This window comes from Nicotiana attenuata, chromosome 4 (assembly GCF_001879085.1).
Source record: "Nicotiana attenuata strain UT chromosome 4, NIATTr2, whole genome shotgun sequence".
In the NCBI taxonomy this organism is placed as follows: domain Eukaryota; kingdom Viridiplantae; phylum Streptophyta; class Magnoliopsida; order Solanales; family Solanaceae; genus Nicotiana; species Nicotiana attenuata.
In genome coordinates, this window is record NC_031992.1 from 6,953,368 (window position 1) to 6,966,572 (window position 13,205).

The 13,205-nt window shown below is 42.6% G+C and overlaps 1 protein-coding gene across 1 annotated transcript in view; it reads left to right on the plus strand.

Moving 5' to 3' along the window:
- The window catches only part of LOC109225065, an 11,553-nt gene extending 5,582 nt beyond the window's left edge, over positions 1-5,971 (plus strand). The window contains exon 7 of the mRNA XM_019389656.1: positions 5,948-5,971. Within this exon, the coding sequence (XP_019245201.1) occupies positions 5,948-5,971 (24 nt within the window). The remainder of the gene's footprint in view (positions 1-5,947) is intronic.

Below are 13,205 nucleotides of genomic sequence, written 5' to 3' on the forward strand. Positions count from 1 at the left end.
AAATAGGGGAAGTAAAATAGGAGAAACAAAGAGAAAAACAAGTAAAAAAGAAAAAGAAGAAAAAAAAAGAAAAGAAAGAAAACAAAAGAAGAGAAAAGAAAAGAAAAGCAAAAAGAGAAAAAAAAAGGAAAGAAAAGAAAAGAAGAGAAAAGAAAAGAAAAAGTAAAAAGAGAAAAGAGAAGAAAAGAAAAGAAAAGAGAAGGAAAAGAAAAGAATGAAAAGAAAGGAAATGAAAAGCGGAAGAAAGATCGCAACAATCAAAGTAGTCGCCTGAACTACGTTTGACTTGATCCCGAAAGGGTACGTAGGCAGCCTCTCTCTGAGGTTCAGTCACACCAAAACAAAAATCCAAAGTCCCCCAAGAAAGAAACTGGGGCAGAAGTTGTGGTTGCTGTGAGGAATCTGATTCCGAAAGTTGTAACTTTGAACCCATGATTGAATTGTTTTGAGCCTTTGATACCCTTCCTTTCTAACCCTATCCAAAAGCCCACATTACGGTCCAAAGAAAGACCTTCCGATCAGTCTTCAAGAAATGCCGAGTCAAGTGAGCAGAGGTGAATCATATCAGGGGCAACACTCCGGTCCAAATGAAGGAAATGAAGAATGAGAAAGTCTTGTTGATGAGAACCCTCACGGGTACCCCCAAGGTGAACTGAGAGAAATTGAAAGCTGAGAGAGATCAAAATGAGAGAGTCTTATTGGTGAAAACCTTCACGGGCACCATAAGGCGACGGTGAGTTGAGAGAAAAATCAAAATGAGAGAGGCTTGATGGTGAAAACCCTTCGGGCACTACAAGTCGAATAAGGATTGTGAATCGGATCGGGCAAGCGGAGCATTGAAGCCCAGTTTCACGGCAAAAGGTACAACAAGAACTGAACATCAGACTTGCTAAACAGAGTAGGCTGCAGGTGCATGTCAAGGTCGTTAGAGTCGGTATCCACATCTGATGGATTGCTACTCTGTAGGTTTCTTGTTAGGAATCGTCTCTCTCCATTACCCTTTACTCCAATCCTCCCACTTTGTTTTACTCCTTCGTCCTAGGTCGGTTGTTCAAAACAAGTGAGAAATGACATCAAAATCTGCCACCAAGCTTTCCAATTAAACAACACGGGACCTGGTGAGCACATAAAGGCGTCAAGCCAGGAGAAAACCACAGGCACACTGAGTTGGCCACAATCAACATGCTTTGGGATTCGTGCAAAATACAAGGGTCTGATTTAGAAACCACGCAACAGATGAAGGGTGTTTTGGTGAACGGATCAGAGATAGTCTCCGTGTCAAGGGTAGCAAAGAAAGTGGTTAGTCAATAAACAAGCAAGATCTTCGAGGGGGAATCAGTTATCGTGACAAGTAAAAGAACAATAAACTCAAGGCTAAAGCCAGTGGTCAAGAAAGAACATCATATACACAAAGCAGGGACAATAGACATGCTGCGGGATTCATATGAGACATGAGGATTGGGGAGATGACCGTTCATACAATGCAACAAATGGAGGATGATGGGCCACCTTCGAAGTTCAAGGCCACAAACCAACCACCACATTTTAAACTCACAAGTTTTCGTTGTTTGAAACAGGAACAAAGCAGTGCAAGAAAGTTGGTTTAACAGTAAGGGAACAAGAAAGGAAAGAAAAGAAAAGGAACAAGAGGAGAACCGACAAAAGGGAAGTTTCTCAAATCATTGACCTTTGCCATTACTTTTCACAATGTTTCCTCCTAGGATAAAAGGCCTAGTCTGATGGATTTTTCTAGAGTCAAAATCTTAGTCTGATGAATCTTTCTCCTAAGATAACAAGAGACCTAGTCTGATGAATCTTCTCCTAGAGTCAAAATCTTAGTCTGATGAACTTTCTCCTAGGATCAAAATCTTAGTCCGATGACTTTTCTCCTAAGATACCAATAGAAATCTTAGTCTGATGAATCTTTCTCCTAAGATAACAACAACACAGACCTAGTCTGATGAATTTTCTCCTAGGATCAAAATCTTAGTCTGATGAATCCTTCTCCTGAGATAGTAAACCTAGTCTGATGAACTTTCTCCTAGGACAGAAATCTTAGTCTGATGAAACTTTCTCCTAAGATAACCAAAATAGACCTAGTCTGATGAATTTTCTCCTAGGATCAAAATCTTAGTCTGATGAATCTTTCTCCTAAGATAGAAAACCTAGTCTGATGAACCTTCTCCTAGGACAGAAATCTTAGTCTGATGAATCTTTCTCCTAAGATAACAACAACAGACCTAGTCTGATGAATTTTCTCCTAGGATCAAAATCTTAGTCTGATGAATCCTTCTCCTGAGATAGTAAACCTAGTCTGATGAACCTTCTCCTGGGATCTAAATCTTAGTCTGATGAATATTTCTCCTAAGATAGAAGATCTAGTCTGATGAATTTTCTCCTAGGATAGAAATCTTAGTCTGATGAATCTTTCTCCTAAGATAACAGAAATAGACCTAGTCTGATGAATTTTCTCCTAGGATCAAAATCTTAGTCTGATGAATCTTTCTCCTAAGATAATGAAACGACCTAAACTGATGAACCTTCTCCTAGGATCTAAATTTTAGTCTGATGAATATTTCTCCTAAGATAGGAAATCTTAGTCTGATGAATTGTTCTCCTAAGATTGAAGACCTAGTCTAGTGGGCTTTCTCCTAGGATCAAAATCTTAGTCTGAGGAATCTTTCTCCTAAGATAGAAGGCCTAGTCTGATGAATTTGCTAGTCAAATGTCCTTGGTTTTACTCACAGGATCGTGCATTCCAATCAAGTCTTTTGTTTTACTCTTATCATTGCATCAATAGCTTAGGTGATCTATATTTTGCTAACAACTCCCAAATCTTCCTATTGCAAACTGGGGCAGAAATATTCTTTGTTTGTTTTGTTGCAGTCAGGCGCCCACCTGGAGAACAAGGGAATACTTTCCAAGCTTCAGCAGTCAGGCGCCCACCTGGAGAACAAGGGAAGTGCAATTCAATTTTAGCTTTTAATTTTTAATATTTGATAACATGATGTATCCAGTTACCAAACTGGGGCAGAAATTTTCTTTGTTGTTTATTTTGTTGCAGTCAGGAGCCCACCTGGAGAACAAGGGAATACTTTTCAAGCTTCAGTAATCAGGAGCCCACCGGGAGAACAAGGGAATATTTCAAATTTCAGCAATCAGGAGCCCGCCTGGAGAACAAGGGAATACTTTTTAAGCGTCTGCAGTCAGGAGCCCGCCTGGAAAATGGACACATGTTTCAAGTAATCAAGCATCATTCGGAGGAATGGCAGCAATATCGCCAATCACAATGCAAGACAACAACAGGAATACCATCAGAAGATTACAAGATACAAATTCAAGGCAACACAAGAACAAGTTAGAAGACATAGATAGGACCCTCTTGTAATTCGTAGATCATAGCTTAGGCTAGCTTCTTTTTTATTTTAACACGGTGTAATAAGGAGGTCAGTGAGCAGTAGCAACAACAACAGCAGTGAAATCACAGCTCCTGGTAGTCCCAGCTACCAAACCTTCCCGAACTACACTGACCTGATTCCTTCATAGCCCAGGATATGTAGGCAACCTTTGAAGCAGGGTGCGGTCAACTCTCTTTTAAAAATGCTTCACACGGAATATGCGAACGGGCAAAAATCGCTCGTTTCCGCTCACTTATGTTTGCACGGAAACTCTTCGTGTTTCCGGGCAAAGAGGGGCAGCTGTGAGCACGTGATTTTTGCCCTAAGCAAATTAATTCCAAAAGCTTCAAATAATTGATTTCTTTATTATTTTACAATTTTTGTTAATTTTTGTTAAATTTTTGTGTTAATTGGTTGCATTTTTATTCATATGAAAATACAAAATATGCACTTGCATTTAGGGATTTAATTTCACAATTTTAGTATTAATTAGGTATTAATTAGTTTTAGAACAAAATTTAAAGAAAATTGCAAAAAATAGTTTCTTTGCACTTTTAATTGTTAATTGTTGCATTTATCTTTAAATAGAGTTTTAAATAATTTTAGGAGTTAAATAGTTTAATTAGGTCTTTGTTGTGTTTTAGCATTTTATAAAATCAGAAAATATAAAATACAAAATGAAAGCAAAACAAAAATGAAAAAGGAACAATTAAAATAAAAGAAAGTGGGGCTTGATAAGAAGACCAAAATTGGGCCAAAATTGGCCTAGCCCAAATCAAACCCCCCCCCCCCCAGATCCGCCTGGTAGCCCAAAACCCACACCCATTAACCCGATCCACGGTCTGCCCCCCCTCTAAACGACGTCGTTTAGTAACTTTCAATCAGGACCGTCGAGGTTTTTTAATCTAACGGTCCTGAAGCCTAGGTTACTAAGTATATATATGTCCAAACCCCACCCCACCCCCCTATCCGGTCATCTCTCTCACACCCCTGTATACACCACCACTCCGCCTCCGTTCTCCGCCGTCTGCCGCCGGCCGGAAATCGTCTCCGCCGACGGCGATTATCCAATCAACCCCATTTTACACCTTAGACTCCCCTTCACCTCCTCTTTCCAAATATCCAATTAATTTTCTTCGAATCCTCGCCAAACCTCTCGAATCTGGAATCGAAGAGAGGCGGTCAAAACCCTAACTTACCCAAAAATCCCAAAATTTACACCCTAAATTCCCCAGCCTCCTCTCATTCCAAATACCAACCCTTTTTCTCTCAAACCTTAGCCAAATCTTCCGAATACCAAATCGGAGTCCAAACCCTAATTTTTCTTAAAAATCAAGATTCTGTGAATGTTCTTGGCGCAAATTGATTTTGTTTGTTCGTTCCCTATGGGAACATACGATCAATATCAGTTTAGACCAAGAATCCGAAGGTTTAAAGATTCGAGCCTCCCTTTCTTGGTCCGATTATAGTAAGTTTTCTCTTCTTTTTCTTTAATCTTTTCCTTCATTATTATTTCTTCTATACCTGCTTCTTCTTTCTCTTTTGGTTTAATTTCACATGTGCCTGTTTATGCAAGGTTGATTTACATATGTTATTTAGTTTATTTTTATTTTTATTTTTTATTTTTTGTTTGTCTTCTGGTCATCCCTGTTAATCACTCAGCATTAAAGGCTGAGTTGATTTTGTGATGATAAGGAGTTCCAGGTTCTTGTTCTTTGGGTCGATTGAACACCATTTTGATTGTGGTGTGATCATTAGGCCCAGTAATGAATTCATTTGGGTCTATTCAGACCCATTGAATTGGGTCATTTGGCCCGGACTCCTGGTTGGTAGACTTAGGTAATTTTCAGGGGGTCTTAAGGGTATATTAGGTAGTTAAAGTTAGAGAATCTTGCAGTAACAGAATAGGAAGCCCCTAGAAGCTTCTGGTGTGGGGTTTTGAATGTCAATTTCTGGTTTTTGGGTAGTATGACTTGAGTGACAAGCCAAGATTTTAGGGACTTTAAAGCAAAAAGCTAAATTAAAAAGGACCTAAGGGGGTAAAAAATAAATGTGCAAGGCTGCCCTAATGGCTTGCCTATAAAGGCATGCTATTCTTGCCTTGCAAAAGGGGACCTAGTGAGATAAAAGATCAAAAAACATAAAACGGCTGAAAATTTGGGAAGAAGCACTATTCCATTGAACTTCTGTCCTGAATTTTGGATTTTTCTTTGATTACAAAAACAATTTCTGATTCCCTTTGAGTGGAAAATGGCTTGATCTTATGTCGGAAAAAGTTTTGGGTTCAGGCTGTGTTGATGTTTTTCTGTTCCATTGATTTCTTTTGCTGATTTCTGAAATTTCCAAGTTTGGAAATATTTGCTGGTTCACTTGAGGTTGAGTATGAATTGATTTGGGGTTTGAAATCGGTTCGAGATTGGGTTCTGGGGTCTGCTGTGTATCACTTATTTTGAGTTGGGTTTCTGTTGATTATTGCTCGAATCTGGGTGCTGTGCTACTAATTGCTAGCTACTGATCCTGCTTTGTTTTGGTTTTTATCTTATTTCCAGGTACACACTGTAAAGCTCTATTGATTGTGAATGTTGGATTTGCAGAATAAAATGAGAAAGCAAGATTTGAAAGCATAATTTCAGTTGTTTCAAATTCAACCATGTTTTACTTTGGACTTCTTTTCTTACCTGGCATGCTATACTGTTTAGTCGCTCTCTGTGTTAAGTAGATTAAGTTCTTTTTAATAGGTTTAGCTTATTTTGGTTTGATTATGAGCATGTGTAATTGGAACTCGTGGGTTTGTAATGTTCAGTTAATGGTTTTAAACCTGGAGAACGAAGTTCAATTTCATTTTTATGTGATTTCTAATTGAAATGTAAGTAGTAATGTGGGCTGTAGAGTTGAATGCAAAAACTGACCCCTTGTGTTGATGTGTGGGGTCGAACCAAGAACCCCATTGCTAGTTGAAGTCGATTTTGCTTCAATTTGGGTTCCCTCGTGGACCCTAGCTTGGACTGATGGTCATTTGTGATTCAAAAGGGCACTACAGGCTATTGGGCCTCACGGTGGGCCCAAATTTAACTTCAAACCATTAACTCTTTACCTCAAAAATATATTTTGTTAGCTTGCACCATAGTATAATCTGGGCCTTTTAATGTTTAGATAATTGAGCTTCTTAAGCTAATGGAGGTGAGCTATATTAGATAAAACAAACAGCTATGGCCCTCCGAATGTAGTTGAATTAATCCTTTTAATTTAGAATTGAGGTGTGCCATGCCAAACAAAAATGACAATTGCGTGGCCCTCATTTAATTAATCTTGTATTGATCCTTAGAATTCGAGGCGTGCCATTTAGCAAAATTCCATGGCCCTCGCAAAGTAGCAAACGCGTAGTTGCTTTAGGCGCGTTATTTTAATAATATTACCTTCTTAAATACGGGTGCACATTTATGTGACCCAAATTCAAATCTCAACGAAGTTGAAATGTGCCAAAAATCACGGGCGTACTGGTGCGACGTGGTTCGAGATACATTTTCACGACGTTGCAATTCTTATTAAAATATAAAAATAAAAGCAGGTTACTAATAAAAGGCACATAAGTTAAAACATGTATTAAAAATCAGATTCTTAGCCAATTATAATAATTTAAGCGACCGTGCTAGAACCACGGGATCCGAGGGTGCCTAACACCTTCCCTCGGGTCAACAGAATTCCTTATGTAGAATTTCTGGTTCGCAGACTCCAACTGGGAAGTCGAAATCTTCCTCGATTTGGGATTCAAGTTAAACTGGTGACTTGGGACACCAAAAGTCAATCCTATCCGAAGTGGCGACTCTAAAAATCAAATAAATAATCCCATTTTCGAATATGTCACTTTAAATGGAAAAACTCCCTTATACATTTATCCTTCGGGGTAGGTGTGTAAAAAAGGAGGTGTGACACATGGAAGGCGAGCAACTTCCAAGCAATTGGAACATATCGATGCTCAAACGCTATTATTGCTAAGGTATAACCCTCTCCATTTTCATTTATGTTTTATAATGACTTCTTGCAGGTGTTCGATTGAGAGGAATCGAAGCACCCTTTAGATCGGGTTTTATCCCGAACGGGTTTTACCGGCAAGGTTTTTAACGAGGCAACATCCATATGCTACCTAAGGAGAACTTATCAAGTATTCAAGGCTTCTCTTTGATCAACCTCAAATACTGGGGGGGGTGTCACCCCAGGAGGTCACCTCTTTGAAGAAATCAAAACTATACCTAGGAGGACCTCGACAGGAGAATGTTGTATTGGGCCACACGGTCAAACGAACCGTGTCCATATAGAATAATCGAGCCTCCAAAAGCAAAAAACATGTACGCATATATCAAGTAATCAAGGAAGCCCCTTTGCTTATCAAAACGCTTTGCGCTTCGAAGAAGTTCACTACTGTCGCGCAAAATGGCCCAAGAGCCAAAAAACTCCCGAACACTCGAGGATTGTCTTCGAAGGTCAGCTCAGCGAGTCGTCAAAACTCAAAATCGTAAGACCTTGATCAGGCAACCTCGAACTCATAAGCCCTCACTGAGGCAACATCAAATCTATAAGTCCTCAATAAGGCATGATCAAATCTATAAGACCTTAAAAAAGGCGTGACCCCCGATATTAAGGCCAAGGCTATATATCCGAACTTGTAAGAACCCTAAAAAGGCATACCCTCGGTATAAACGCCGAGGTCACCACACACGGGGACTAAAGGCTACGGCCAAACATAAAGACTACAGTCTAACTAAAAGGCTACGGCCGAATTAACGCTGCTCTGAGACGTCCGACTGCCGCTATAAAACAAAAGGCCTCCAAATACTTCGAGAATACCTCGAAAAGAACCGGTTAATCAGGCTACCCTCGGCATAAGCAAAAGGAGCTTCGATAATATCAGCTCCGAACAGTAAAAAGGCTTCAAAAACAATCAGCCTTCGATCAAAAGGTTTCGAAAACTCAACCTTCGAGTGAGTCTCCCGAGGTAATCAGCTATCGTCACATATCGACTCGTAATCGAGGATCTCGTCTGAGCCGTCGAAGATTCGGACGAACATAAAACATGCCAAGGCATAATCAAAACTTCAAAAGTCTTTATCCAAAATGAGGGAAAACTATAGCCATATTAGAGGTCGCATCGACCCAATCTAAAAAGAGCCTAAGAGCCAGCCCAAAGAGCCTAAGGGCCATTGCGTTTGAGCCTAAGGGCCGCCTAAAAAGCCTAAAAGCCATTGCGTAAGAGCCTAAGGGCCAGCCTAAAAGAGCCTTAGGGCTATATTTGTTCCAAGTTCGAGCAAACGCTCACTCAATTATTAAAGCTCAAAGGCTGTCCGAGTTCGAGTCAGGTCTCACTCGGGAACTATCTATAAAATCTTAAAGCTATCTTTATTTTAAGTTCAGCAAAATCTTCACTCAACTAAAGGCTACCCGAGCTCGAACGAACCCTCACTCAGGGACTTTTGGTAAAAGCCTAAAAGCTATCCTGATTTTTAGATAAGCAAGCGAACGCCCACCCGGTTGTTGAGTCCAAAGGCTGCCCAAGTTCAAGAAAATTCTCACTCGGGGACTATCAACGAAGCCTAAAAGGGCTAGCTTCGTTTCAAAAAATCGAGACCCGGCTCCCAATCATTTAAAAACCTAAGGGTTTATTATGTTCCGGGTCCAGTACCAGAGCTAACGGTTAGAGTCATACACTTGGAATCAACACGGATCAAAGGCAAAATAAAGAAATTCTTATATTAAAAAAGACGTATTTACAAGAGCCCCTAAGAGAAGGGGACAAATAAAAGCCTAATCTGCCGCCGGGGTCACTTGATCGGGCGGAACTTTCTCGAAAGTGGTGCCATCAACGGTTTGGCTCCCGACCCTCGGCACATCAACGGCCTCCTCCTCGAGGTTTTCCCCATCACCTCCGTCTTCCTCAGACCCGCTGGCAGAACCACTGACTGAACCATCGTCAGAAGAAAGCAGAGCTCCCGACTCTTCCTCTAAGGCCTTCACCCTCTCGATCTCAGCAGACAAATCAATGCCCCCTGCGTATGCATCCTCGAGATCCTGTCTCCGAGACTTCAATCGGGCAAGCTCCAAGGCTCGGGTCAGTCCAAGCTCGGCCTCTTTTGATACTTTCATGGCTCGAGCATTTGCAGCAGAAGCATCTTTTCGATACGAGGACATGAGCTCGTCGGATTCAGATTTGGCTATAGATAGCGCGGTGACCGCTTCAGCATGGAGATCCTTATACTTACTACTATCCGCCCTCGTGTCTCAAAGATGACGCTCGGCCGAGGTCAACCTCTCTTGAAGGGCATCTCTCTCGGAGGTTGTCTCATCCATGCGCTGCTTGAGTCCGAGAATCTCAATATCCCTGGCTCCGAGCCCCTCCCTCATCAGGGCGTCTTTTTTCTCAAGCTACAAATATCAACCCAAAGTTGTTAAGTGCCAAAGTCGGACTAGCGCAAAAATAAAAGCATGCAAAGACTGTATTACCTGCTCTGCAAGATCAGTCGACTCTCGAGACACCGCCTCCGAACGAGCTCGAAGGTCATGAAGTTCTTCCTCCCTTTTTGCTAAAAGGGCTCTGAGCTCATCAGCCTCTGATGAGAGCCTCCTGCATTCTTCCTCATAACGGGTTGACTCAGATTGTGACTTAGCAACGGCCCGACTGTAAAGCACTATGGCCTGAAAGAATCCAAGAACAAAATCAGTAAAGATGAGGATTGAAACACGAAGCGCAATCGACGACGGATCACCTGTTTGCATAGCCTTTTGACTTCCTCGAGGATGAGCGAGGCGTTGAGTTCGGGATTTTCTTTGACCCCGGGAAAGAGTCCTTCAAACAAGTCATTCCCCTCGAGGGATGCCCCGGAATCGGAAGCCTTTTTATTTTGGACATCCCGTATCTCCCTCGGAGATAATGACGGACCCAACAGAGAACCACCCATGTCACTAACTCCGATTGGATCGATCGGGGCCTTCCCTTGCCTTCGAGGGGCCTCAGAGCTGGGATCCCCTAACTCATTTGCCAAAAGCCCCTCGGCTCGAGGAATGTCTTGGTCACCGACCGGCTCAGGGGCATTATCTGATCCACCCACGAGAGCCTCTTCGGCCCGAGGTGGGACAACATCAGCAACTTCTGGTTTGGAAACCTTTGGCTCAACAACCATCAGCCTAGCAAGACCCGAGACAGACGCATTTTCTCCTTCCTCGAGCACATGCAGGGAGTCATCCTCCTCTTCGCCCTCAGCTCGGAGACCCTCCGCTGCTTCCGAAGTCAGGGCCGCTGAATCAACCTTAGGACTTTGAGATTTTGCCTTCTTCGGTTTCGAGGATTCAGTTGGCGATTTTCTCTTTCTCTTCTTCTCCTTGGCAAGACTTGAGGTGTCCGCCTCCTCGGTGGAGCTTTCCCTCATCAAAGGGGCATCTCCCAGGCCTGTACAAACGCAAAAGGCAGTTACGAAAGCTGAGAATACGGTTAAGGAGTACCTCCTGTAACGAGCTCAGGTACGATAGAAGAAAAACCTCACCGTGGTTTTTTGCTTCCCATCGGGCCTTGGCCAGATCGCGCCATACACGCTTATCATACGGGTAGACCGAATCGAGTTGGCGAACCTAGCCCGCAAGATCCTTAACCGCGCCAGGGTACCACTCAACAGTTGCACCAACGAAAGAAGTTAGTTCAGGAGGGAAGATGGTCCAAAGAAATGAAAAAATAGTTAATCAACGTATTTACTTACGATTCATGTTCCATTCCTCGGGGAATGGTATCCTTTCAGCAGGAATTAAATCCGAAGTCCTAACTCGAACAAAGAGACTCATCCACCCCATGTCCTTGCTTTCATCGGTACAGGCAAAGAAAGCCTTCGGGGCCCGACGTTGAAGCTTAATCAGGCCGCCCCGATAAAGTCGGGGGTTGTACATCCTAATCAGATGATCAAGAGTAAAAGGTAACCCCTCGACCATGTTTGAAAAGTGCCTAATCATGTAGACGACGCGCCAGAATGATGGATGAATTTGGCCAAGCGTCACCCAGTACTGGCCGCAGAAGTCAAGGATTACAGGGTCTATCGATGGCGAGGATAGCCCTACCGGACCTAGGGTGAAGGGATATGTGTACACACTAAGGAAACTGGGTTTGTGTGTCGTTATATCTTCCTCCCGAGAGGGCTCCTCCACCTGCACCGCCTCTCCCCAACGGCAGTCAGCTTTCACCTTCTCGATGTTGGTTATCAGACTAACGTATCGAGACATGGGTTCGCACTGCCCCGATTTCGAAGAAGGCTTGTCAACCGTAAAATCGGAGGATGTGTCACAGGGTCCGGGCATACATTCTTGTAGATTAGGAGACGTAATGGTCTTGCCCTTAGACGAGCGTGAAGATGAAGCTTTATCGTCTTGAGAAATAGTTCTAGAGGTCTTCGCCATTTCAATTGAAAGATTTCAGAGGGGAAGAGAAAAACTGGGCGAAAAACGAGCGCAGGTAAGCAGTAAGGAGAGCTTCTTAAAGTTCGAAGACGGGATGGAAAGTAAGGAGCGAAGGATTGGAGTATTTATAGGGTCCAGTAGTGCACATTGGGAAAAGCCCAGGGACGGCCAACCGTCGTAATCAATTCGAGGCTTTTTTGAGAGCCGAGCGAACGTGACTTTTAAACATCCCCTTTTTGTCACACCAACCGCTCGCGTGACGTAACTGACATAATGATGGATGCATTGAGAAGTTGAAGAATTCAAATCGTTCCTTGATATTACATCCCAAGGAACGTGGGGACTATCTGTGTACTGTTAAAATCAAGGAAAGCCGATTTTAAGGCTTCGATGGCGTTTTCAAGCCCGACCTTGGTAGGATCGAAGAACGGTTCAAGGCTCGTCCTCGAAGCACTCTCCTCGGTAGGCCGCCTCGAGGCGGCATGAAAATCGACGATCGTCATAAAGGAGCAGGAGGCTCCCGAGAGCACGTGATGAGGACTGACAGAGTCTGCAAAAATTGTACAAATCCATACTGAGCCGTTGTATAGCTGTACTAGAAGCATTTATTCTTTATTTATTAGACATGCGCTATGTTGAGATTCACCCCTCCTATATAAGGGAGACCCTTGTCATTTTGTAAGGGGGAGATATATTGAATATAACACAACATTCTCTGCTCTCTTTGCTAACACGATTGTCCTACACATTTATTGCTTATTTTTACATTGTTCATTCATTGTTCCTCATTTATTGCTCATTATTAATCATAAAAGGCCATCTTTAAGGCCTTCATTATCATTGATTCTTTGTTAGTAGCTCATCGTTATTAACCCCATCTAGACCACGAGGTCTCGCTCCAGCCAGCTCGAGGTCCAGCTTTGTGACCCCATTGGTTTGCACATCTTATTCTCTTTACTTTTACCTAGCATCTATTGCTTAACAACTAGTATTAAAATAAATCACGTATTTTTAGAACCACAAAATCAAATATAATTGTAGTTACCATTTTCAAGGTAAACAGTTTGGCGCCCAGCGTGGGGCTAAAAATAATAGTGATTGTTTTAGTGCTGGTTTTACTTTTTCTTGTCCACGAATCTCTGATTTCAGGTCAAAATGTCTGACTCAGCAAACGCACGCGAAAACAACGGTATTGGGCTTCAAGGAAAAAGCGGTGCAGACGCCGGTGTACCACCTCAAAACCTAGGGGTAGCACCAGCAGATGCCGGTGTACCACCGCAAAACCCAGGGGAGGCACCAGCACAAGCTGCCATCGACGTGAACTCACACGACGCCGTGCATATCGACGTAAACTCTCATACCAACGGAAGTGTGCGC